At 43.6% G+C, this 27,213-nt stretch overlaps 1 protein-coding gene across 8 annotated transcripts in view; it reads left to right on the top strand.

The window, feature by feature from the left end:
• Nucleotides 1-27,213, top strand: part of PTPRZ1 (protein tyrosine phosphatase receptor type Z1) — a 656,962-nt gene that overhangs the window by 516,704 nt on the left and 113,045 nt on the right. For all 8 annotated transcript variants that reach the window (XM_078680698.1, XM_078680707.1, XM_078680718.1 and 5 more), the window contains one exon: nt 10,326-10,411. In XM_078680698.1, the coding sequence (XP_078536824.1) occupies nt 10,326-10,411 (86 nt within the window). The remainder of the gene's footprint in view (nt 1-10,325; nt 10,412-27,213) is intronic.

A 27,213-nucleotide genomic window follows, 5' to 3' on the forward strand; every position in this document is an offset into this window, starting at 1 on the left:
TCAGCATTGTAGGATGGCCACACCAGTGCTGCAACTTGCTGGACACCACCTCGGTGCCATCCGGATCTTGGCGCGTTGTATTGCCTTCGGCCTATTCGCACATCGGTCCGCTACTGACGCCGCCTCACGTGCCAACGTATTTTCTCCGCATTTTATACCCTATGCCGCATAACAGGTCATGTGACTTGTTTATAAAACTTTTCATTGGTTCATTTTACTTTTGGTTTCCTAATGATGGAAGGCTTGATCATATGACCTAAAAACAACACTTTTCATTGGATGAAAACTTTTTTTTTTTCCCAAACGATGAAAGCCCCACCTTGTTTCTGGATGTTTCAGACTGAAGCTGGCGTCAGCATGAGAGCACCACCATCTCGTAGCTCCGTCGTGGTCATTCCGCGAGCAATCATGGCAACCGCTCCCCACCAGAAGCCTACAGGAGTCGTGGGCCCCCAAAACGTTTGATGAATCCTCAAGGCGGAGGGGACGCTTTCGAGAATGGGGTCCAAGACCTAGCAGACAAGCGTCCGATTTCCAAGGTGTCCCAGGGCCATTTCAGTGGACCAGGCCCAAAAAGGAAAGAGCCTGCCGCCATTTTGAGAGTCCTGTGACAGCCGCCTATCGCTGCACCGCAAGAGTGGGCGCAACTCAGCTGAATTGCGGCTTTTGACACAGTGGACCAAAAACGGACGGAATGGCAACTGAAACGGTAAAGGGGCGCCCCACTACAACAGATGACACTCCACCTGGAGAGGCCCGTTCACGCCGCCTCCCCCGGGGCGCCCCACGCCGTTATTCGGAGCAGCATTGTAGGATACCAAAACCAGTGCGGCAACTTACTGGACATCACCTTGGTGCCATCGTTCTGCTGCCTTGGAACTATTCGCACAACAGTTTGCTACTGATGACCCACCCCCCGCGACGCCCCACGCCGGAAATCTGGACGTTGTGCTGCGTTGGGACTATTCGCACAGCCGACCGCTACTTCGTTGTTTTTCCCTAAAAATGTTTATATGTTATTACTATTTTTGTTTTCTTGTATATATTTATAAGTTATTAAAGTTTTATAATCTTACTACTTTGTCGGAGTGCTATATATTTTTAATGTGACACATAATTGTAAAAACTTTGATGTACAAAGAGTCATCCCTGGAATCTTCCGCTTCAGGCTCGGTCCCCTCCCCAATCACAATACAGGATGGTTTTCAGATAATAGGAACGCGTCTGCTGTGACGGATCTCATCGAGTGTGGGCCTTGATCTACTATAACTCCTTTGAAGAGGGGTGATTCTTTACAGCTGGGGCCATAAACTACATCTGCAGGGCTAGCTGATACCCTAGGACCAGCCTGGACAATCGGACACAGAGGAAAAGGAGTGTCAGAGGGTGCGGTAGTGAATAGGGCGAAAGGGAGGTGTCGGGCGGGCACAGGGTGTGATTCTCAGGGAAGAGCAGCGCAGATGGGGGGAGGTTTATTACCCATGCATAAGACAGAGAGCGGGGGTGACCACTGCCTGGGGGAGATGCTTGCGAGGGTGGGGAGCCATGCTAAGGATCGACAGCGTGCACAGAGTGGGTCTGGTCAAGGCATCTAAAATGGCTGCCGTGCACGACAAAAGTGTGGCATTTGAAAAAAGACAAGATGGCGCAGACAATGTTTTTCAACACTTCCTGATTTCCTTCGAATCGAACGTTAACAGACGTTGGGGCATATTACCAAAGTTAAGCGATATTTATCCCTAACGATGCTTAGCAACGATTTTTTTACCGCTAAGCATCGTCAGAAATTATCGCAGATAAACCTTGCTATTATCAAGGTTTATCGCAAATACGATAATAAACGACCGCAATGCATTAATATCGCTGAAAACTCAGCGATATTCATGCATTACCGAGCTAATGCTCTTAGCCATGTTATCCACCTCCCATTGGATAACATGGCTAAGAACTGCTCAGGGCAGGTGCTAGCTTTTGGAGATATTCGCGCTTATCTCGAATATTTCCAAAAGTTGATAATAGGAGATAGCGATGTTAGCGACTGTTTCCAGTCGCTAACATCTTGGCATGCCCACTTTGCATGTCATTAGTGATAAATATCACTCACATGCAAAGTGGGGCCCAAGATGGTCGCTATCTCCTACTAGCCGTCGCTAACTGGTGTTAGCAACAGCTAGGTAATACAGATATAATTTTATCTCCGCGAAGCGGAGCGCTGTTACAGATATATATCTTGTTTTTGAACGTTAATTTCTCAAAATCCACTGAAGCACATATATTGAGACCTAGCAAAGGCACATCGAGCTACCAGTCCCTACAATTTTGCCAAGTTTCGTGCAAATCCATTCAGCCGTTCGATTATTATTATTTATTTTTTTTTGCCCCGCGGGGCCCTTTTAAAACCTCCACATCAAACCTAAGAGGTCAAGGAGGATCTACTATGCCCCCTTATGGTAATTTGCCCCTTCGCTTTGGCCTCCTCTTGTCTCTCAATCCTACCGAGAGACAAGATGGCGGCCGCTACGGACTGTTTGCAATGTTTACAGACGCCGGAGCACCAATCAGCTTCGCAAACCTCCGTTACGCGAAGCGGAGCGCTGTTACAGATATATATCTTTTTTTGAACGTTAATTTCTCAAAATCCACTGGAGCACATATATTGAGACCTAGCAAAGGCACATCGGGCTACCAGTCCCTAATATTTTACCAAGTTTCGTGCAAATCCATTCAGCCGTTCGATTATTATTATTATTTTTTTTTTTTGCCCCGCGGGACCCTTTTAAAACCTCCACATCAAACCTAGGGGGTCAGCGAGGATCTACTATGCCCCCTTATGGTCATTTGCCCCTTCGCTTTGGCCTCCTCTTGTCTCTCGATCCTACCGAGAGACAAGATGGCGGCCGCTACGGACTGTTTGGAATGTTCACAGACGCCGGAGAGCCAATCAGCTTCGCTACGCGAAGTTCCGTTACGCGTAAAGTCCGCGAACCGGAGCGCTGCCCGGTCCGCTGTTACAGATATATATCTTTTTTTGAACGTTAATTTCTCAAAATCCACTGGAGCACATATATTGAGACCTAGCAAAGGCACATCGGGCTACCAGTCCCTACAATTTTGCCAAGTTTCGTGCAAATCCATTCAGCCGTTCGGGCTAAAAGTGAGGCCAACCGCCCTATGGAAAACTCAATGTTAAAAACACGTTTTGGGACCCCCCTTTTTTCTCGGCCCCCCCTTGACAAACCCCCCCCCAAATTTTCAAGGGCTGCTCAGAAACAAAATGTGCCATTTTCCTGAAAATTTCAGCCAATTCCGTCCACAAACGCCAAAGTTATTAGACATAGAATTTTCAAAAATCCCATAGAGAAAAAATCCTAACTATATATACCTACTGGCGACCGCCAGTAGGTAATACACACACACACATATATATATATATATATATATATATATATATATATATATATATATATATATATATAAAAAGAAGGAGAGAACTCTGGGTAGTTCCCAGGTTTAGGTGGCAGGAGGCTCCTGTATAGAGCACCCTCAACACCAGCGACACTCTAAATTTGCTCACCTCAAATGTCTGCTTTTCTATCAAAGTTTTTAAGCATAGGATTAGCACAGTGCTATCCACGCCGAGCTGTAAAATGACAAAAGCCATTTACCACTCCAGGCACAATATTACAGCTTTGGATTGGTAAAATACCATCCAAGCCAACCTGAAATTAATAAAAGCAACCCCTGATATTTATATATATATAAAACAAAAATATTTGGGACTTAATACAATGGGAGAAAGCCACCCCAAAATCTCTGGATTGAAAAGGAAACAGAAAATAAATTTTGTAGGGTAGCAATTGCGATCTAGTCATTCTACCGGTCTGTTAGTGGTTCTAATAGAGACTTATCTATTGTTTCTAATTCAATCCATAAAACATCATGGAATCCACTCCTAAAGAATAAGTTGGTATAAGATTGATGGGCTTTGCTGGAGACAGAAGGTGCTGAAGTGGCTGCTCTTTCATTGAGATGATTTGGGTGCACTTAAGTGTTTCATCCCTGTGTATTACATGAATTCATTACAAGGCTCATGGGTACAGTTGTTCCCAAAGATTTGTTTCAAAAGGAGACATTATGTGCTCTTACAAAGTCTGAACACCCCACAGATGAACAGCCCTAGATTCTGAGGCTCGACTAGGACAACTCAATAATGCTGCACATCAAAATACTGGAAGGATCATTGGGAAGCACACATAGAAAATGTTATAGGCAGATAACGTAGCAGTGCTTGATAGCGACGGACAGAGATATTTTAACTCACATAGACAGCTTTTTATGATCATATTTCGTGGCTCGACTGGTTCCTAAAACCTATATTAATTATTACTTTGAGCAAGTTTTCTTCATCGTTATAATGTAAACATGTGAACGCAGAATTTAGAAATATTGTATTCATTTTTATTTGGAGTAAATACTCCTGTAGGTCACCCACTTTAGGGTGGCATACAGAGGGAGTAAATTGGGAATAGTAAGAATTCATATTTATGCAGAATCCATTATTGAGATACCCCAGTAGCTTTGGCCTTGGTAGGAAAAAAATAAATGTAGAAAAAACACTGATTTGAATTTTGTCCATATTGAAGTCCTCTTCTAGACTGCAACCATTGGTTCTCCAAGTAGTAACTTGCTTGAGATGCTAATGTAGTGTAGTCCCAAAAAAGTACCCATCATGCCGGACCTACGCCGATTACGGATAACATATACTGTGGGTCTGGTCCGGTGTACACCCCCGCCGCATATATTAGCCTATGGTTCACATTAGCTAGCTCGCAGTGCCACTAGAATCTTCTGTTATCAGAGAGATTAGTTTGTGCAACTTTAGAACACAATAACCTCACTCATGGAAACAATATACTACTTTTCATCCAGTCACTCGTGCTTGCTTGTTTTTGCTCTCAGAGAGATAATCTTCTACAAGAGTCTTTATTCTTAAAATCTGGTGTTACTCTTTTATGTCCTGACATAATTTCATAAACTTAGAATAAACTTTGAGCACAACAAGACGTAGGATTGCAAGTGAACGCGTTCGATCCGGGGCCACTATAACAGTTGTGCGAGGATTGTAGTCATATGCAGAATGACATGTTCCAAGACAGTGAGTTACTCGCCGCGCGTGGGTGGGGTGGGCTGTGAAATAAGACCCTAATTGGCAGATATTTCATCGCTCCCTTTTTGTTTGCCTGTTGTTACCTCTTCTTGTGCTCTGAGCTAATGCTGCCGCATTGCTGCTGCCAGAATCCGTCTTCAAGGTGTGAAGATGGCGTTACACATCTGTGCGGCCTCCTCTCCGAATGCCTGCCTGATTGGGGTTTAGTATTCACGTCCACTCATCAAAAAGGACGAACAGATGGGTGCTGATAAAATATCAACAACTTCTTGTTAACTGAAGCCTAAAAATATTAGGGGGCCTAAACAGTGAACATCTGTTGATGTAAATAACAGTTTCTGCAGTAATGCGCTTGAGAAAGTATTTGACAAAGAAATCACTCCAGAAATTATATGCCAAGAAACGGAGGCGTGTACGGGTTTAAAGAAAATGTGCTTCGTTTTCAGTTCAGTATACTTCCTACCGCAGCGTTATAAAATTTAAAAAAAGCAACATTGACTGACATAAATTATTGTACAATTTCACCGTCAACAAATTGTTGAGATGCGAAAATAATAAGGAACATTAAATTGCGAAAATGTTTTGTTATTTTGCTGCGATTACTTTTCCTCATTTTTAGAGGTTATATATCAAAATGGTGACAAAAGTATTTTCCAGAGTGGGTCATATATATTTCATCTTCGTTGTAAATATCGATGTAGATTTTTATTTTGCATTAATTGCCCGTACGCTATGGGAACATCAACGCATGCCACATAGACATAAAATAATACTCTAAAGTCAATGATATTTTTCAGACAAAAAATGACTGACTGATGGCAACAAATATGTACATTTTAAACTGGAAACCTTCACTGTAAGTTGGTAGTAAATACACCGGAAATGTAAGGTAGCCTGATGGGCCTGTGGCAGAAATTTCACAAGTGCCTGACCCTGATGAAAGATGGTGGGATGAGACAAATTTAGGGCAACATCCAGATCTCAGTGTTTCACCTGATCCCGTTAGGAGGGACAAAGCTGACCTTCCCCATCTGCGTAGAAGGCAAAAGTTTTGCATATGTGCCCCATTCTCTGTTGCGCATTATAATCAATCAGATAGAGCCATGCCCTACCGGAACCGGTCTCAAAACCTCTGGTGATCAGTGTGAACCAGGTGTGCTTTCGCTGAAGCAGAAGACAAGGAGGAGTAGATTAGTGGGTGATGAGCAGATAGATGTGTGAACTGTTCCCCTCAATAACATCTCTGAGCAGCTTTTTATGCACATTCAGATGCCGGGCACCATACAAAGGGCAGGTTTGACCTGGTCACCTAAGGAATCAGTGGCACCTGCTGGGTAGTGCTTACCAAAAGGGAGGAAGACCTCTGAAGAGAAAGAGGTCCCACCTGTAAATTACTCACTCAAGACCAAGGAAGAAGCGCCAAGTTACTCAGCACTTGAGATCATCACCTCATCCCCAACAACACGACTCCTTTTGGAATTCGAAGACCTGTTAGTTGTGTATGACGTAGGATAGATATATCTTTTGCAGTGCCTAGCCCACCTCTTTGGAGGACAGTTGCACTTCAGTGAAAACTGACCTAGACATAATTTCTTTGAAGACCCAGTTGGTATTTGCCGTAGTACTTTCGCAAAAGCTGACCCACACTGTTGACATTCAGATTTTGCACATCATACAGTTTGCAAAGGCAATTCCATGGAGGCATGACTTGGATTGCCTGTGCTGCACACAGAAGTGAATGAAATTTGTACTCATATACTTATGACGCACTTCCAAGCTAGGCACAAAAAATATTTATGCCTAATTTTGCACTTCATGGCAACCTAAGAATCAGTAAATTAGTGTTAATATTAGAGACTATGTGTAAGAGTTCCTCCTTGGATTATATATAAAATAGCCTGGAAAACCTTAAAAGGAATTCTTAGTGGTGGCAAGCTATGTCAAAGGCGAAACAATCAGAGTACAAACGAATGAAACCTTCTTTTGTAGGCATCAGATACGGCTTTAACAAATAGAGTTGTTTGGGAATTAAAAGGTGCTTAGCATTGAATTTGATCTTAACTAGGTTGAATGTGTCTGTGCATGTGTACCCCTTCAATGGCTTTTGCTTGTCTAATGGCATCCACAGGAATAGCACTGAAGCTTTGTTATTGATGTCCCATTGGCATCTTGTTCTTCGGCATATGTGGCTCTGAGAGTGTGATTGGTTGGTGTTCATGTAAAGGGTAGTCTGTAGTATTAAGGTTTCGGAAATATAGAGGTAGCCGTAAATTGTAGATGTTTGGCACCATTGTGTAGGGAGGTGTTAGCAGACCCTTGGGAACACCACAAGTGGGTTGGTTTTCTGTCACAACTTTCAGTGCTGTAAAAGCATGGAGCAACCCTTCTTATGGAGTTTGGTGATGACCCTGGGCCACATCAAAAGTGAGTCTGCAGTATGGCCTTTTTTTTAGAGGATGTAGTTTGAAGGTGTGAGGCATCACTGCTTATAACCATTGGAGCAGGTCTTAAGATGCACCACAAGAGCATTCTAAGACCAACCGGCCCATCTTGGAGTAGGCGTTTATGCTAAATATATCTCTGATGTGCCCTAAATTCAATTTTCTTGACAGTTCGTAGGCAACCACTGCATATGGGATGAACTTTATATTAGTCCCCAAGGGGCGTGCAGTGGGTGTTGCTGTGGGCATTCCACCGCAACACCCATTGCTTTTTGACCCTGCCCCAGATTTACAAGGCTGAGGCAGCGCCAAAAACAGTGCCATGGATTACCGATGTGTTAGAATGGTGATACCAGGAGAAATCATACATCTCTCCTCGTTTTTTGATCTTTCCATGTGTGCTCCATCCTGCAGCACACATAGAAAGAGCAAATTGCCATGAATGATTCTTTATGCGTAGGAGGTGTCCCTCCCTGCACTAAATAATTGCCCTTGCAGGGCAGGCACTCTTACAAAAAAAGGCGGCAGGGGACCTTGGCTAGGCAATTTTTTGTTCTCCAGCGCTAGGGGAAACACCGGGGTGTGCTGTATTCTTGTGAATACAACACATCCCTGCGTTTGAAAAATGCCAGCACGCAGCGCTGCTGATTTTGGCATAGCTCTGCGCTCCAACATTTTTTTGTAAATATGCCCCTGAGTTTCTGAATGAGGGCTACAACAAAGGATACACTCCCCTTCATGAGTTCAATTTTTTTCTCTCAATTCTCTGTTTCCTCCAAATGTACGTGATCAGTTAGTAGTGAAGCTGTTGAGCACCAGAATGCCTCACAGACCATTATGCTTTCCTTAATTAAGCCTGCTATTAAAAGCTCTGACACCAATCCAGACAGCAGGTCAGGATGTAGCCTTTTACAACTGGAGAGGAGTGATGGGATATGCTAACTCCCCCCACCCCCATTGCTTGTGGCTGCAGCTCTGTTGATCTACTTCCACTCCACCCTCAGCTAGTGGTGCACTTTCCCTGTCCGTGAACTAATGCTGGCCATGCACAGTGGCTGGTATTGGCCTGCCCGTGCACTAATGCACAACCCTCCTCCATAAATAGTGGTTGCTGTTGCATTGCTCATGAACAAATACTGCTTCCCGTTGTGGCTTTGTTCACAGTAGACTGAGGCAGAGGCTCACACCCGCCCACTGGCATCAAGGAAAAGAAGAGTCTTGGGGGAAGGCAACCCCTCTATGTTGTACAGACCACAGACCAGATTTATCCAGGTTTTGCACCGGTGCAGGTTTGCTTTCCAGTGCAAATCTTGATTCTGGCTGAACAGTACCCCTAGAGTCACACAAAGTAGTGCTTGGCACTACTTACGCTACTTTGAATCAAGGGGGCATCCCATGGGCAGTACACTGGCATTCCCATGCAACCCCGTGTCTGTTGACAAAGAGCCCTACCAACTGAAAAAGGTAGAGGGGCTTTGCGCTAAAATTTATGCCTCCTTGAGGGAGGTGTTAGGTTTGCGAAAAGTATTCTTTTATCGAAACGTTTCTAATTTTGTAGGTGTTGTGTTGTGTACAGCACACATACTAAGTTAGAAAAGTTTTAAACTATGTCTAAGCATAATTTTGCAGTGGAAGGATAATCTTCCGTTACAAAACCAGGGGGCATATTAGCAACAACTTGCGATAATTATCGTAATCCGCTCTTAGCAAGATTTTTTTTATCGCCTCCTATCGCTGGATTTTATCACGGAGATAACGCAGTATTACCAACGTTTATCTCCACGGCAATAAAAAATCCAGCGATAGCGGCAAATCCCATCTTTAACGTGAGATTTCCAGCGATCAAAATCCTATCACTAAGGAAAATCTCGCTGATAGGCAGGTGGGGACTTAGCCGTAGAATCCACCTCCCATTGACTATTATGGCTAAGTCAGGTTTTTACCAGGTGTAAAATCCTGGTGCTAATCGCAATTAGCGCGTGTTTTTTTATCATATCGCGGGTATTGCTAATAGGCAATAGCTGTGTTAGCGGCTGCTTTCAGTCGCTACCAGTTTGGGTACGCCCACTTTGCATGTCATTAGCGATAAATATCGCTGACATGCAAAGCGGGCCCCAAACCGGTCGCTATCGCCTGGAAGTTGACGCTAACAAGCCCTTGTTAACATGCCTCCAAATTCTAGACAAAATACGGTCAAGAAAAATCCGGAGAGGGGAGAGTGCAACTGTTCCAAAAGATATTGATGACAAAAGGTTACTGATAAGAATTACACGGTCTGACATTCTGCATTTCTAATGCAAAACAGATGCAATAAATGAATGACAGCCATGTCTGTTGTCACATTATTGCATGTGCTGCTGCCTGCGTGTCATATTGCTTTCTGCGATAGCACTTAGGTTATATGTTTCACCAGCCCCCTTGTTTTAATTACTGAATTGTGTTCACTACGAGCCATGTTGAACTTTACGGAGACCATGAAATTAAAAATGCAAATGGTCAGGGAATGAGAGTTCCCACAATTAGTACCAGCACAATCCCTTTTGTGAATGTGTGTTGTTGAACAGCATGCAGAAAACAGGTTCTACACTATGGAAAGTGTCAACGTTAACAGGCTAACACTGCATGTATACACTTGTTGCATTTGATATTATGAGATCATTACCTTATTGGTTATCATTTGGAATAACATGTTTTCATTTGTTTTATTTTCCACAAAGATGGCGTTGGAGCTATACCCATCAAGCGCTTTCCGAAGCACGTTGCAGAGTTGCATGCAAGGAGTGGGTTCACGCAAGAATTTGAGGTGCAGTATTAATGAGACAAACAGGAAGCAAACGTCTGAAATCAGTTGCCTATATGTGTGTGGGTGCTTGTGTAGGTACTGCTATCAACAGCGTTAAACCGTAAAGGCACGCTATATTCACTCTGAACACTGCGTGTTTGGCTCATGGCCGAAATCGCAAAACAATAGTTGCATAACCACAAATTAGCTCATTAGGCTAGCCACACTTCAGACTGGATATACACATAACTTTTTGTAAGGCGACTTGTCCAACTGAGTGGCAGGTGGAGAAGTAGGCGCTTCACTCAATCACAAGGGGCAACCCGCACAAGTACGTCCATGGTCACCCTATCCCTAAAATAGTCAAGATCCGATACATGATTGCTGAAGGGAACACGGTGCTGCAAACAAAGGGCATGTATGTGCTTAGTTGCAGTACAACACTCCACGTGATGTTCCCCCTGTATATCAAAGGTAGAATGTCGAGGTATGCAAATATCGAGGACAAAATATTGATCCCAAAGTATCAAAACCTAAGTATAGATTATCTACACCTAGCTCCACATACATCTGCCTTGAATATATATATATAACTTCGAAGTACTTAGATGTAGGGTTAGGAATAGTGAATCTATACTTATTCTATAGACACTTACCTTTCAAGAGTATGGTCTTTGATATTTTCTCCACGACATTCTTGTATTTCCCAATTCTTCAATATTCAGTAGTTCATTTCTCCACAAGCAGACTATGAGTGCTGGAGTACGTGGTTTAATTTCTAGCCATGAGTAAAGGGTAGATGTGAAATTAGACACCGCTCCCTTAAATACTTCTGTGGTGGCCAATTGTCTGGTCAGGTCAGTAGGCCCTGCTCAGCTCTCACCCAGTGGCTCATGGACGTCATGTGCTGGATGTGTGCTTGCTACTTAAGCATGCAAGAGGGGCGTAGCTGTGCAGCACGTGTGGTGCCCACTATCCCCTTGCCCTTAGGCCATATTTGTGCCTTTGTGGAAACTGCAGAATTTCTTCTTGCGGCTACACGTCTGCTATTTTTTAAATGTGGCCCTGATTGTCGAAGTTACAAAATTGCATATTTATTTATTATTATAACTTCAAATATGTCTGCAAAGCTCAGTGTAGGCAGAAGGCAATAGATCAAAACATTGTGGCTCTGTTGAGAATTATTTTTGCAACATAATACATTTTTTTGATAACTTGCCAGTTTTCAAACCCACTTTAACATGGTGTTTTATTTCTGCATTAGTTATTGCTTCAGGGGCCTATTCTGCATTTTGTAATACATCTAGTAGTACTTAGATAGTACTGCTAAAGTACAACAAAGCCCCATTCACAAACCTATGAGTGTAAATCTCGACTTTAATCTCTCCTATCTTTTCTATGGGGAGATCCACAAACATGCAAATCTACTACTTAGGGCCCGACCGATTTCATTGCGGTATGAAATGGCTCCGACCATCAGTCAGAGTCATGCTTACCTCATTTTAATCTCCAGCTTGGGAATAATATCCGACCAACCCAGTTTGACCGTCGGTTAGAAATTATTCCGAACAGGAGTTCTGAATGGCTTACGGCAAGCTTGGAGAGCCCGGCCGTCATTCGGAAGGCCTTCAGTAATCCCTCGGCCGGCTCTTTCCAGTCGAGGGATTACAATGGCGGCTTCCCACTGCCTTTCTGTGCCGGCCTTTCCTACACAAAAAGGCATTGGGAATCTATCTTTGGGGCCCCCATGGGTGCAAGGCAGCCTAATGGTGGCCCCTCTCTTGAGTCCTGCAACCTTAAGGTGCCTGCCACGGGTTGCAGGGATGAACTACACCTCTGCTCTTCACCATGAGAGCATGAATTCCATTCAAAATCCATGCTCTCATGGTAAAGAATAGGATTGCGACCAATCCTAATTCCTGGGCTGGAACCAACGACAGAAGGTCGTTCTGTTCCAGTTCCAAATCGATGTCAAACGGACTCAGGTCAGTCTGACATCGGAATCTGGGCCTTAGTCGTAAGTGTGGAAAATTGGGCATGCTTATTACTAAATGGAGGGGCTTAGGAAGGAGCAGGGAGGGCTTGGAAGTGGGTTTCTAATTTTAATTTGACTTTCTATAAGCTCCCTTTTCCTGCTCTAAGCACCTTTTAATACCCAGCTGCCATATCTGTTTGTCCAGTGATGAGGAATGCATACTGTGAGCCAGATGTAATGAAGCTGCCCTAAACATGGTGCTGGCCTCCCTCAGATGTTCCTGTCTAGCAAAGCCTCAAGCAGCAGGCTGAAACATACCTGCTACCTACCTCTGCTTGCTAGCACTTTAAACTAGTTTAAGATACCACCTCCCCGCCTGACCATCAAGAAACATATATGTTTCTTATCAAAAACATTTTGTATTATTTATCCCAAACGAGTTGTCTGATTTGTATGAATATTTATTTGACATTTTTGAAGAAATATTAGAAGTAAAAAAATTCCTTTTTATTAACACCATGCACCAGGCCCTTTGAAAATCTAAATCTTATATTGTAAGGTTATTTCCTCTAAGTATTACCTTTCAAATATGATCGTATTTTAAATTTTTTAATGATCATGTTTTAAAAAATAAAAAAAATCTACTTTAAAAATATGCATTCTTTTCTAAAAATGTTTTACTTCATCTAGTCATAGTTTCCAATTTTCAATGCAAACATTAAATTTACTAAAACGCGCATTACATAGACTGAAGCTGGAGCAGAAATCTGGGCTACCAGGCTGGAGTTAGAACACTGTCCTTTTAGGTCTAGCCTAGGCAGCGCTTGCGCTGTCTCTTCAAGGCATGCTGTATTCAGGATATGGGCATAAAGCTCCGCCCATCCTTCTAATTAGCTCATTCCCTTGTCCTTTGTAAATGGTGGCTTTTCATTGGTCAATAGGATTAGTAGCCCCTCCTTAGTACCACTTTTTCTCTTCTTGTAACCTCCCATGAGGACATCCCGTTACATGTGTTGTTACTCCCTAGGTTTTAAATACAGCCTCAGAGCACTATTTTCTTAAAGGGTTTCCTAAGCAAGGCTGACAGTGGTTACTTAACTCACTAACACATCTCACATTTATATGAGACCTCCCATAAATGTCCCTACATCAGCTCCACACAGAGTACGACCCAATTGTGAATTAATATAATAATTCTTTTGTCACATTTTAAAGCTACTAATTGTATATGTGGACATAGCTATTTGAATGTACTCCTGGTACTATCTTGCAGGCAATGCATTATGGGTAGGGTGGATTTACCATATCTTCCGCAGGGTGCAGTACCATATGTGGCCAAAAGAGGTCCCATCGGATCTCTTTTGGCCCCATATGGTCCTGTACGCTACAACGTGGCTAGGTAAAAAACATTGGCATTTATAATGCCAATAACTCCAATTTTGCAGAGACAGGAACCATATGTGGCCAAAAGAGGTCACATGGGACGTCTTTTGGCCACATATGGTAGTGTGTCCTGCAACATGGCTAGGTAAAATACATTGGCATTTATAATGCCAATAACTTCAATAAATGCGATACCGATTGCATTTCCAATGCAATCGGTCTAGTATTTGTTAAAGTTAGAGCTGTTGGCGTTGAAAATGACAAAAAAAAAATATTTTTGCTTTTTTATACCATTGGCAATAGTGCTATGCAAATATAATAACTCCACTGCAAATAAAAACAAAAGTAAAAAACATTGTTATTTTCAACGCCAACAGCTCTAACTTTAACAAATGCGAGACCTATTGCATGGCAAATGCTTGTTTCTACAGGCATCTAACTGAGCTAAAAAGAGACACCTTCACTCTTGCTTACTTTTGCCCATCTACTTTCACTGTCTGATCTGATGATAAATGTACTCCACCAACTGTAAAGATAGCATTTCAGCTGAAAACTCACTGTCAATCATTCAGCTCTGCTACACCAATGGCATTTAAGTGCAGTAAGACCCAGGAGATATTATACTTTTCTGCTGGACATAGGACTTCTCGCTAACCTTCAATATGCGCAGGGCCGGACTGGTTACAGGGTGTTTTGGCATGCTGCTGAGCTGGGGACTGATGTCACTGCGCCGGGGGCTAATTTCGTTGATGGAGACCTGTGTGTGCTTCGAAATAAACAAAGCAAAATCAATTTCGTTCAGCACACGCCAGTCCCCATCAACAAAATCAGGCCCCAGCTCGGCAGCATGCAAAAACACCCTGTAACCAGTCCGGCCCTGAATATGAGTGAAAAAAAGGTCCAGGATTTAAGAAAATACATACCTCAAACTTGAACTTGCTGGTTAAGGGCGTGGTGAAATTGGCCAAATAGGTACCACTGCACCCAAAATGAGGGAATCAAAATGGCTAGCTATCATTCTGTCAGCTTTCTTACTTTGTTATCTTCCGATGCTTTAGCGTGGAACATTTTGGTGATGGATTGTCTCTTTTTGCACATTACTTATAGCTACACTGTTTACTACCTGTTTATTCATTCATTTTACACAGAGGTAAGGGCAAGGAGCTATATGCACAGCTCGGCATCAAAAGTAAAATTCCCTAAGAAATGTACCTGAGCTGTGATTGTGTATGACACCAATGCTTACCTTCATGGTGAAAACCATATTTTGCTGATTTGGTCTTGCTCAGTTAGGATCCTTCATCGATACTGACTGTGCTTGTCTGCTTTCAGGTGTATGGTGCATTATTTATTAGTACGTATAGCTGTGCACACTTAACTGTTAGCTTTCATCAGCACTTTTTAAATTGCTGTCAAACTTTACCGCCTCTTCACATTGCTGATAACAGTAATACCACTGGGTATCCTAGTAATAGCGCACAACGTGTGATTATTAACAGACGTGTCCAGCAGCTTATTCTACTGCCAGAGGTAAAATGCGATATTATCCAGCAGAAACAATGGGGCATATTATCAAGCCTGGGCGATAAAATTATCGCCGCTTTATCGGCCGAAAACGGCCGATAAATCGGCGATAATGGGCTTGATAATATGCTCTATGGAATTCCAATCGAAGCCCATGTTAGATGTGAAGACATCTAACATGGGCTTCGATTGGAATTCCATAGAGCATATTATCAAGCCCATTATCGCCGATTTATCGGCCGTTTTCGGCCGATAAAGCGGCAATAATTTTATCGCCCAGGCTTGATAATATGCCCCAATGTTTGCACCAATTGTGCCACAATTTAGCACCCTGATCTTTAAACATGCTGTAAATTATCAACCAATCGATTTCCTATATATTTATTGCCAAAGATTATAGACTGAGATTAGATCTCTTGCATTACTTAATCAGCCAACATTCATTTAGACTGAATCTTGTTTTACAACAGTTAGCAATCAGTACTCACCACTAAGTTAGTAAAGTGGCCTTCCACCACTTGTAACAGGCTAACATCATTCCTAGCTAGTTTCACTCTTAACTTCCTTACAAGGAGGTGAGTTCTACAGTGCCCTTCTTTTCCCTCTTCAGTCGTGACTGGACTTCCATTTGTCCACAGCCTCTTTGGTGACCTTAATTTCTCATAGTTTAACTCTGTCCTGTAGCTGATGTATTGGATATCTGTCCCAGTACCTTTCCGGATTTGACATTTTACACCACAAATGCGGAGAGATACTGGGACAGATATCCAATACATCAGCTACAGGACAGAGTTTAACTATGAGAAGTTAAGGTCACCAAAGAGGCTGTGTGCAAATGGAAGTCCAGTCACGACTGAGAGTGAAAAGAAGGGCACTGTAGAACTCACCTCCTAGCCTGATGTGCCTTGGCGACCCTGTTGTTGGTGACATCACATCTTTCCAGTCTCCTCTGTGGTGACCATGCTCCCACTCTCTATGATTGGTGTTTCTGCCCCTTTTCTCCTGCTTAGAGCAGTGTGGGACCCTCGCCAGTTATTTCAGTCTGGAACCTTACCGTACTCTAGATTATCCACTAATGAACTCCACTCTTATCTTCCCAGCAGTCAACTCTCCATATTTTAGTAGGCCCAAGACAGCATTAAATGAGATATTTAGTATATGTAGCATACATCCACAGTATCCTGAGACTCTGGATCATGCCAAGAGAATGTTTATTTTACTTACTGTTGAAATATTTTGATTGCATGAGTTTAACATTGTAAACAGGTTCCAGCAGTAGCGGCTGCTACCGGATTTGGGTGGTAAGACGGGGGAGGAGGAAAAAGGGAGACGATGACGAAGAAAAAAAAAACACTTACCTGAAACGGCTGGCCACCGCCTTTCCTCCGTTCTCCGTCCTCTTCCTTCTTCCTGCAGTCCCGGTCTGCAGCAAGAAGCACCCGGCTCCCAGGTTCCCCATAGCCAATCACAACTCTGCAATGCAGCATTGTGACTGGTCTGAGCACCATGGATCGGCATTCAGATGGGGAATGAGAGGCTTTGCATGTTCCTCACAAGGCTGCGTAATGCAGCCTGGTAGGGAAGATGCAAAGTGCGCATGAATGTTTGGCCGGCTTGAGAGAGCCGGAGAGAAGTCATCCCCACTTACGGAGTGCATAGCACTCCTCTCCCCTTCTGTGCCCATCCCCAGCCACCCCACGAGTCACTGACTGCAAAGGAAAACTAAAATGATCAATTTAGTTTTCCTTTGCAGTCAGTGGGGCGACGCTCCTCCGCCACCTCTGGGCTTCAGTGAGCTGATATGGCAGTATAGCTAAGCCTTTGGGACCTGCTGTTTTCAGTCGGCCATCTTAACCAGGCACCCGTCCTTTTGGTTGTTTGCTACTGCAGTTTAATTTCTGTTTTCCTTAATTGTCTGACTGACAGTGGTAAAGTCGATATTTTCTCAAATTGTTAGTCTCACAGATTTTGTTGAGGTTCTAAAGACTTTAAATTACATTGTTATTGCCTGGGGCTGGTGTTTAATATGTAAAAGAGTAAGTGCAGGGGCCCAAAGTTTTTCTCAGAAACTTGCCACTGTGAAATATCGAGGTTGCTGACTATCAAGGTGGTCTAGTCTTGATTCCACCACCTTTCCCTTTTACCCACCACCATACACTCCTTGCATTTTTATCTCGCTCTTGCAGGCTTTTTTCATCCCTGTCTTCCTCTTCATTCCCCTCTTCTGACTTTCTCTCTTTTTTCTGGGTCAAATCTGATGATCTAAAATAAGCCTTGGTACATTAGAAATGAGTGCCAGTTGGCCTCCGCGGCAACAACTAGCTCAAATTAAGCACTAACTAGGATATCAGAGTCGTCCTTAAGTTATTTGTACGGTGTCTGTATTGACAAAAACTGAAAGCATTGGTTTGTTGGTTGAGGGAGGGGATGCCCTACTCAAACAAGAGTCACAATTCTTGGCAGGGTGAATCACAAAAAAGTCACTAAATTAAACTGTGCTTAACCCTCAGGTAGCTTGGCACTAACGCAGTCAGTCTAAACTTAGAGGAAATGTGTAATAAAGTGAAAACACAACTCAAGAAAACTCCCACACAAATTTCGAAAAATAGAGGAAATTCTAATAAATTATTTGACACCAAAATGACAAAAATTTAATCAGTTGAACCAGAGCAATGAATTTTGAAAGTTTAAATTGAAAAAGATCTAAGCGCCAACGGTAAACATCTAGTTGCTCAAGACCGGAGCAAAGTTGAAAGTTATGGCAGACCAGAAGGGAGCACAGCCTGGATACATGAAGTGGATTGGGTCAGAACTCTGCCTATTTTCGGACTTAGAAGAATTCTGAAGGAAAATATCGAAGAAGCCAAAAGTTCAGTGGAGCAAGGCAGCAAGCGGTGTCTGAGGAGGAGGCATCCTTGTCAGTGAGCCGCTGGATGAAGTCACAGTGAAGATTTCTAAGTTTGGATTTAGTCTCTATTATGGAAGCTGAAAATCTCCAGCGGGTCAAAGCTGCAGGCTGTAGCCAAGGAGTGCTCCATGAGGCCAGGTACCCCTTGTGCAAGGATTCGCTGAGCAGGATTTGCTGCTGCGGAGAAGAACGCATCTGGAGAATTTGTAAAACCAGACCAACCAGCGATACGCCTTGGGTAGATTGGTGAGCAGGTAGGTCCCGGTCTCCGCTCAGTTGTCAGAACACTTTTTGGCAGAAAATGTTCTAAGTCCCAAATTTTGGATTTGGGCTATCTGGACACCTTTAGCACCACTTCCATAGGTCCAGAACTGGAAGGACACCCTTTGGAGGGTCAGGCCACACTGAGGCTGGGTCCAGGTGCGTGTTGAAGATGTTTGGACCCTTTTCTGTCCCTGAGGCTCTGGTCAGGAGGCAGCCAACTAGCTCTTAGAGTTACTCTGCAAGTCTTGGGCTCAAGCAGGAAAGTATGTCTCAGAATGTAGGGAAGACCTCTAAGGGCATAAAGCAAGTTTCAGGCAGCAGGGCAGTTCTCTTGATGCAGCAGGGCAGTCCTCCGAAGTGCACTACAGGCCGCAGGCAGCAGGGCAGTTGTCTTAGAATCCTTCCACCGGTACAAAAATTAACTGAAGAGTGGATCTGAGAGTCATTGTTTTATATGTGGGGTCAGGTTTTAAGTAAAAGAAACGTCTGGAGTTTTCCCATCATAGAAGGCAGAGAGGGCAGGGCAGAGAAGCAGGAATCTCCTGCCTCCCTGCCCTGCTCCCAGGCTGTCTACAGTCACAATAGTCTAGTATAAATTTCTTTGTCTGAGCTGAGGCAGGGCCTTTGAAGTGCACGTGGGCCTTTGCACAGCTCTGACTCCTCATCCTGCTAGGATGGTCTAACCTGCTAACACTCAGTCCCTGTAATGTGTGGCTGTCTGGGAGGAATGCACAAAGGCCAACTGCCAAATACACCTAATTATTTGACTCAGGAAACAGGCTGCAGGCACCAAATGGTTAGGACAAGAAAATTGTAACTTTTTAAAAGTGGCAGTTTCAGAACTGTGACTTGTAATCCGACTTTACCATGAAATAGGATTTTAAATTACAATTCCTTAGACACCAAACATGGCATTGGTACCAGCTCCCAGGCAAAAGTCATCACTTATTAAATGTAATAAGGTAGCCCAATGTTATCCTTTGAGCGAGGTAGGCCTTCCAGTGGTGAAAAACACATTTGTGATTTTTGCACAACCAGGACATGTAAAACTTAAAAGTACATGTTCAGCTTTTTAAATATAATATACCCTGCCATGTGAGTTATTTTAGGCCTACCTTGGTGGCGAGATATTTGTATTAAAAGGAGAATTTTAGGCCTGGCAAATGGGTTAAAACTGCTCACAGGCTGCAATGGCTGGCCTGGGACATGTGTTAAGGGGCTATATAAGTGCATGGCACAATAGGTGCTGCAGGCCCACTAGTCGGATTTAATTTATAGGCTCTGGGTATATGGTATACCACTTTAATAGGGACTTATAAGTAAATTAAATATGCCATTCAGGTATAAGACCATTTTACCACAAGCACTTTAGCACTGGTTAGCGGTGGTAAACTGCACAGAGTCCTAAGGCCAAGAAAAACGAACTTAGCAAAACAGGAGGGGAGAAGGTAAGAAGTATGGGGGAAAACTACCCTAGGGCTCACAGGCCTAACATAAATGTTCAGATTTGAAAATGCCCATGGCTTGTAACACAGCCTTAGAGCTTCATTCGTTTTCGTCGACTTCATCTCCTTAATTTCCATAGTAATTCCCCTGTATGGCTCAGTGGCAGTCACTTACTGAAATGCACCAGGCAGGGATGCAGCATTTCTAGAGCTCCTCTTGGCAATTTTAATGGAACTCCTCACAAACATAACTATCAAAAATCTCTATTTTTGAAACCCAGTCCTGTCTCTGACTGTAACGTTGCAGAAAGCAGAGCATTTTCAAAACATATGTTTTCAAACTCGATTTGTATTCCTAAATCTTCTATTGAACCCCTTGGAATTCACATAACTGAGATCCAGATGCCAGTGGCAGCTCCCCTGCTAAGGCAGAGGAGCGTCGCCCCACTGCTTTTAGCAGTGCAAAGAAGGAAAAAAAAATTATAACAACACAATGTTATCATTTTATTTCTTGCGCAGAAGCAGGTTTTGGGGCGGGCTTGGCTGTCTACGCAGCCAGCAGGGGGTGGAGGAAATATGTGCTGTAAGTGTGCATGATGGTTTGGCCGGCCTTTCTGGGCCAGCCAAACAGTCATGCACACTTAGCATATTCCCCACCAGGCTGTAATACACAGCCTGGTGGGGAACATGCACAGGCTCCCACTGCCTGTCTGAGCACAATACCACGGCGCTTAGACCAATCACTACATTGCATTGCAGCGTTGTGATTGGCTTAGGGAAGCCTGATTGTGTTTATTCTTCTGGAGAGACAGAGCAGACGTGGGCGACGATGATGGTGGAGAGTCGGCAGCTTTGTAAGGGAAGTGCTTTTTATTTTTTAAACTCCCGCCCGCCACCCTCGTTTAGTACCAGCCGGGACTGCCAGATACCCATTTGTATGGTCAGAATATCTGTGTAGTACATAGGAATTTAAATGACTAATACTGTTGAGAGATTCTTTACATGCATTACCTGAATATCCTAGACTCCTTTAAACATGACCTTATCAGGATTAGGAACCTGAACATTTCAAATATATTATACAGAGGGTTCTGTGTCTGTTTCTAGCACCCCATTCCATGTCCCCAAGAAGTATATACAGAAGCTTCAAAAACTCTTCATTCACCAGCAACTGCAAGACACTTTTGGGCCCCAAGAAATGTATAACCCCAAATACAAAAGTGAAAGGGCCTACTGGAGGAGTGTGGCTCAATGGTTAGAGCTGCAAAAAACACATTTGATGGACAAAATGTAGAACAATGTCATACATTCACCCCAGTACAGAGATCTGACCCTAAATCCATCGTTTTTTTGCACTCCACACCACCCTGGGTTAGACACTGGCTATATGCAAATCAGCTCTGACCCTGTGCCTCATGGGAACAGTCCAGTCCGAACTACCAAGCCATGTCTTTCCCAGACCGGAATCAAGCATCCAAGGACCGGTTTCTGGCTATCAGCCTTCTTCAGCCTAGATAGCTTGACTCCAGTGGTGTGGAGAGCCTGGGACTCACGTCTGAGCATACCCAGCCCACTTGGGGTGAAAATTGCAAAAAACCCATTTGATGGACAGAATGTAGAACAATGTCATACATTCACCCCAGTACAGAGATCTGGGCCTAAATCCATCGTTTTTTGCACTCCACACCACCCTGGGTTAGACACTGGCTATATGCAAATCAGCTCTGACCCTGTGCCTCATGGGAACAGTCCAGTCCGAACTACCAAGCCATGTCTTTCCCAGACCGGAATCAAGCATCCAAGGACCGGTTTCTGGCTATCAGCCTTCTTCAGCCTGGATAGCTTGACTCCAGTGGTGTGGAGAGCCTGGGACTCACGTCTGAGCATACCCAGCCCACTTGGGGTGAAAATTGCAAAAAACACATTTGATGGACAGAATGTAGAACAATGTCATACATTCACCCCAGTACAGAGATCTGGGCCTAAATCCATCGTTTTTTTGCACTCCACACCACCCTGGGTTAGACACTGGCTATATGCAAATCAGCTCTGACCCTGTGTCTCATGGGAAGAGTCCAGTCCGAACTACCAAGCCATGTCTTTCCCAGACCGGAATCAAGCATCCAAGGACCGGTTTCTGGCTATCAGCCTTCTTCAGCTTGGATAGCTTGACTCCAGTGGTGTGGAGAGCCTGGGACTCAAGTCTGAGCATACCCAGCCCACTTGGGGTGAAAATTGCAAAAAACACATTTGATGGACAGAATGTAGAACAATGTCATACATTCACCCCAGTACAGAGATCTGGGCCTAAATACATCGTTTTTTTGCACTCCACACCACCCTGGGTTAGAAACTGGCTATATGCAAATCAGCTCTGACCCTGTGCCTCATGGGAACAGTCCAGTCCGAACTACCAAGCCATGTCTTTCCCAGACCGGAATCAAGCATCCAAGGACCGGTTTCTGGCTATCAGCCTTCTTCAGCCTGGATAGCTTGACTCCAGTGGTGTGGAGAGCCTGGGACTCACGTCTGAGCATACCCAGCCCACTTGGGGTGAAAATTGCAAAAAACACATTTGATGGACAGAATGTAGAACAATGTCATACATTCACCCCAGTACAGAGATCTGGGCCTAAATCCATCGTTTTTTTTGCACTCCACACCACCCTGGGTTAGACACTGGCTATATGCAAATCAGGTCTGACCCTGTGCCTCATGGGAACAGTCCAGTCCGAACTACCAAGCCATGTCTTTCCCAGACCGGAATAAAGCATCCAAGGACCGGTTTCTGGCTATCAGCCTTCTTCAGCCTGGATAGCTTGACTCCAGTGGTGTGGAGAGCCTGGGACTCACGTCTGAGCATACCCAGCCCACTTGGGGTGAAAATTGCAAAAAACACATTTGATGGACAGAATGTAGAACAATGTCATACATTCACCCCAGTACAGAGATCTGGGCCTAAATCCATCGTTTTTTTGCACTCCACACCACCCTGGGTTAGACACTGGCTATATGCAAATAACTAGAGTTATTGGTTAAAGCGGCATACCCTGATGCAGAGTTCTGGCCAGGGACCAGGGTTCGATTCCCGCCTCGGCGGGGTCTTGGGCTCAATTTCCTCGGACCTGTTAATTCTCGCCTCGGTGCCTATTCTAATCACGGGCCCCACGCTGCAACTCTGGGCAATAGCTTGCTTAGCCTCCACACCAGCCCCAACAGCGCTAAGGATGACTGGCTTCACCCTGGGGGTGCCCAGGAGAGGACACTTCACAGGGAAAGCCAGGAGGGGTTCCACAGCGGTATGAGTATCAGCGCCAGGAAGCCGAATAGGCGACACCGCAAGGTGACCGTCTGGTGACAGTGCGCTCTATAAGTACTATGACATTTACATTTACTTTGATGTGATGATCCTAGCCCCCAATGCTTCACAATTGTGGAAAATCTATTAACATATGCAGTAGTAATCAGACAATATATGGGCATGCATGGCCAGTCCATAAAGCGTACATCCCTTAGGGTACCCATGTAACTTTAAAATATATCTGGAAACGTACGATTACAATGGTTATGGCCAGGGATAGCAATGATGGGACAAATCTTTTTCCCCTCTGATTTAAATCTAGCGCCCTCGCCAACTCGACTCTGACCACGTTTAAAGATGGAGGACGCTAGACCCTTGGACACTGGCTGTTCAAGAAAGACCAGAAAAAGTGAAAAATGCTCAGGGTGCAAAAGTGCATTTAAAACGTCCATCTTAGACACTTGGGGCCTCATTTATGAGACTCCTTGCCCCCCCGGAACGTCACTTTTTGTGACGTTCGGTGGCACAGAAGCCTGTGTGATATTTATCAGGCAGCCTAATGCTGCCTGATAAATATCAGTCCCTTTAACACAGTGTTCTGAGTTAAAGGGGTGTGCAATGAGTCTTGCTTGGGACGTTCCCAGCAACATCCATAGCCTTTTGACACTGCCCCAGATTTACGAGAAATCGTAAATCTGAGGCTGCGCCAAAAGCTTACGCCTCCCCAGAGTAGGCATAGGGGAGGCACAACGAGGAGAAATATTTTTATTTTTCCTTTGTCCAAGTGTGCTGCATTCTGCAGCACACATAGAAAGAGGAAAAAGCCTCTTGTGATTATTTTTGTACAGAAAGGTTTCCCTTCCTGTACAAAATAATCATCCCCGCAACGCAAGCACCCTGCACCATGGTGCAAGGGTGCCTGTGTTGGCACATGGCAGCCCATTGTGCGCCGGGAAAAAGGACAGGAATGCGCAGTATCTTATAGATTTGGCACATTCCTGCCCTTTTCTTTTGCTGTAGGGAAGCGCAGCAGGAAGGCCTGTTGCGCTTCCCTACGGCAAAACCTTATAAATGAGGTCCTTGGAGCTTCAACTATCTAACAGAGTAGCAGAAGTCAAAGTTTGCAAAAATGAAAATAGATGATATAAAAGAAACATATAGTAAAACTATTTATTTAAAAAAATATTGTTACTTTATGAGTTTGACTGTATGTATGTATATTCAAACATATATAATTACCATATGTACACACATACATATATCCTGCTAGGATTATGTGCATGTAATTAGTTATAGTGCTCTTAATTAAGTTTAGTAAATATATACGGTTGAGTAAGTGTAATTTAAAATAATTAAATTAAAGTTTGAGAATATTAAAATAAAAATATAGTGATATTGATTATTGTTACTTTAAAATATAATTTAAGTTTACATATATAAGCTTTAGATTTATTTTATTTATTTTAAAAAGGGTAAAGTGGATTTCTTTTGAGCGAGATTCAAGTAAATATACGTTTTTAGGATTAAGGGATGTATAGTTTTAAAACAAATATTTTTCTATTGTTTTTTGTTATGAGTACCATCCAGGATGTATGGCCAAAACAGTGGATGGGTGCTAGCTACCAGGGTTCGTGTTAGCAATGGAAAGAAGAAAGGAAAAAGAACCAAAGAGTAAATGTGGAACAATAACAGAGGCAGGCTATTCTGAACAGGTGCATTTAGGGAAAGGGGCAGGATATTGCACGTCTTCTTTCAGAGGCGTCTTTAGCACTGGTGGTGCCTGATGTGACAATCTTTCTTGGCGCCCCTCAAACATGACCTCCTCCTTGGAGTCCCTCACTACCATCCAGCAAAAATGCCCCTCATCCCTCCATAGCCCCTTGCCCAAATGCATTTAATTTGTTTAAAAGCGCTGGTAAAGGCTGGCTTTACTAATTCACTCAGCTGTCCACATAAAATAAAGATCTGTTCTTTACAGCAGGTATATTCCTCTGTGGAACTTTATGGGGAGTCAAAACTGCCACTAGATAAAACTCTGATCTCTCCCTCTCTCTCTATCTCGCTCTCTCTCTCTAGCAAGAACATTAATCACGAGAGTTATCATGCCATTTTTTGTGCTGCCTAAAATTGGAAACACATGGAACTCTGTAGCAGGTGCTTTTAAATTGTACTTTACTGCTACACTCAGTGCCCCTCCCACCAACACCGAGGTCAGTGCCACCACCCCACTCCAGGTCAGCACCCAGTGTGGCCGCACCGCTCTATAGCCGGCCCTGTCTTCACAGCATCCATCACAGTTACAGAGATGTATAGTTTTTAGGGGTAGTGAAGGGTTTTTATGGTTCAAGAATGGGTAAAGGCTGGCTTTACTAATCTACTCAGCTGTCCACAAAAAATAAAGATCTGTTCTTTGCAGCAGGCATATTCCTCTGTGGAACTTTATGGGGAGTCAAAACTGCCACTAGATAAAACTCTGATTTCTCTCTCTCTCTATCTCTCTCTCTCTCTCTCTAGCTGAGCTCGTCCTGACCACACCCGTTCCCGTGGAACGCTCAGCACAGCAGGGGAATTATCCCCGCGTGTGAGCTCAGTTCGTCAGCGCGTCATGAGCACCCGAGCACCGTACCTCATGACGAGCTGAGCTCGTCATGAGCACGGAAAAGGCTAGAGCCGGCCTTGTCTTCACAGCATCCATCACAGTTACAGAGATGTGTTTTTTTAGGTGTAGTAAAGGGTTTTTATGGTTCAAGAATGGGTGATTTGCAGTGATAAGGAGTTTTAGGGTTCCGAAATGTACATTTTTAATGAATAATTGATTTTTTGTATTACATTCATGTAAAATTTAAATAGTGATCATATTTTTTTTAACTAAACAACATTTTTACATCAAATAATTAACTTAATTTACAGTTGTAAAATAAATAGTTAGTAATTAAAATAATTTACGCAAATTAATTTTAAGAATTAAAAGTACAAATACAAACACACACACACGCATGCATGCAAACACACACACCACGACTGACTCTCAAAGCTGCAAAGGCATTCCCGACGTAAACACCTGGGAAGTAAAGGTGCTCCCAATGTACTTACTAAGATATAAAGACGGATATTGCGATATTAATTGCTCAAGAGCAGTGTGGTGAGGTCATGTATAACTGGGTTGGGTATTTTGGAAGGAGGTGCTAGCACAGCAAGGCCGGTCTGGGTTGCTTTTTTTTTGCTTCTTTTAAAGCTTTTATTAAGTCATATGCAGTATACATAAGCAGCATCAAAGAGCACATGCAATTAAGAAACTAACAGAACATCTTGTGGCTGTTTTACATTTGTCAAATTGTAGCTACAACCCACTCTACAGTATAGCATATTGAGGCATCATACACATAAGCGAAGGATAAACACACTTAACATTCCGCATGTTCCGGGGACTTAGCCTGTTCTGCAGCTCTCAAGTACTGTAACAGGGGCTCCCATATTTCGTTAGGTCTAGAAGAGGTTGGAAGTTCTTCAGCATTTAACGCTAAGTTTTCAGGGCAGTACACTAGATCCTTGAGCCATTGTGTGGCTTAGGCCTAGCCGTACCCTCCCACATCATTGCCACACATCTCTTAGCCAAAAATAGAGCCACTCTCACAAATTTACCCGTTACACCTTTCAGGAATGGCACCAGGCCCAGTAGACACACCTGCGGAGAATATTGCAATGCAAATATAATCATAGTAGATAATTTACAGATCACATCAGCCCAAAACACTGCCACTCTTTGACATATCCAGGCTAGATGCCAAAAGTCAGCAGCCGTAGTACCACATCATTTGCATGCATCAGTATCCCTAAGCCCATATTTAAACAGTTTATATGGGGTGTAGTAAGCTTTATGTAAGTATTTGAAGTGTATTATGCAGAGGTTGCCATTGGACGTTAAGGCCCCAGTCAGCTGGCAGCAGTGCCCCCAATCCTGCTGTGTCAGTGGTGGAACCAAATATTCATTCAATTTTTCCATACTTCTATTGTGTGGCAGGG

The sequence above is a fragment of the Lissotriton helveticus genome, chromosome 1_1, assembly GCF_964261635.1.
Source record: "Lissotriton helveticus chromosome 1_1, aLisHel1.1, whole genome shotgun sequence".
Lineage (NCBI taxonomy): Eukaryota > Metazoa > Chordata > Amphibia > Caudata > Salamandridae > Lissotriton > Lissotriton helveticus.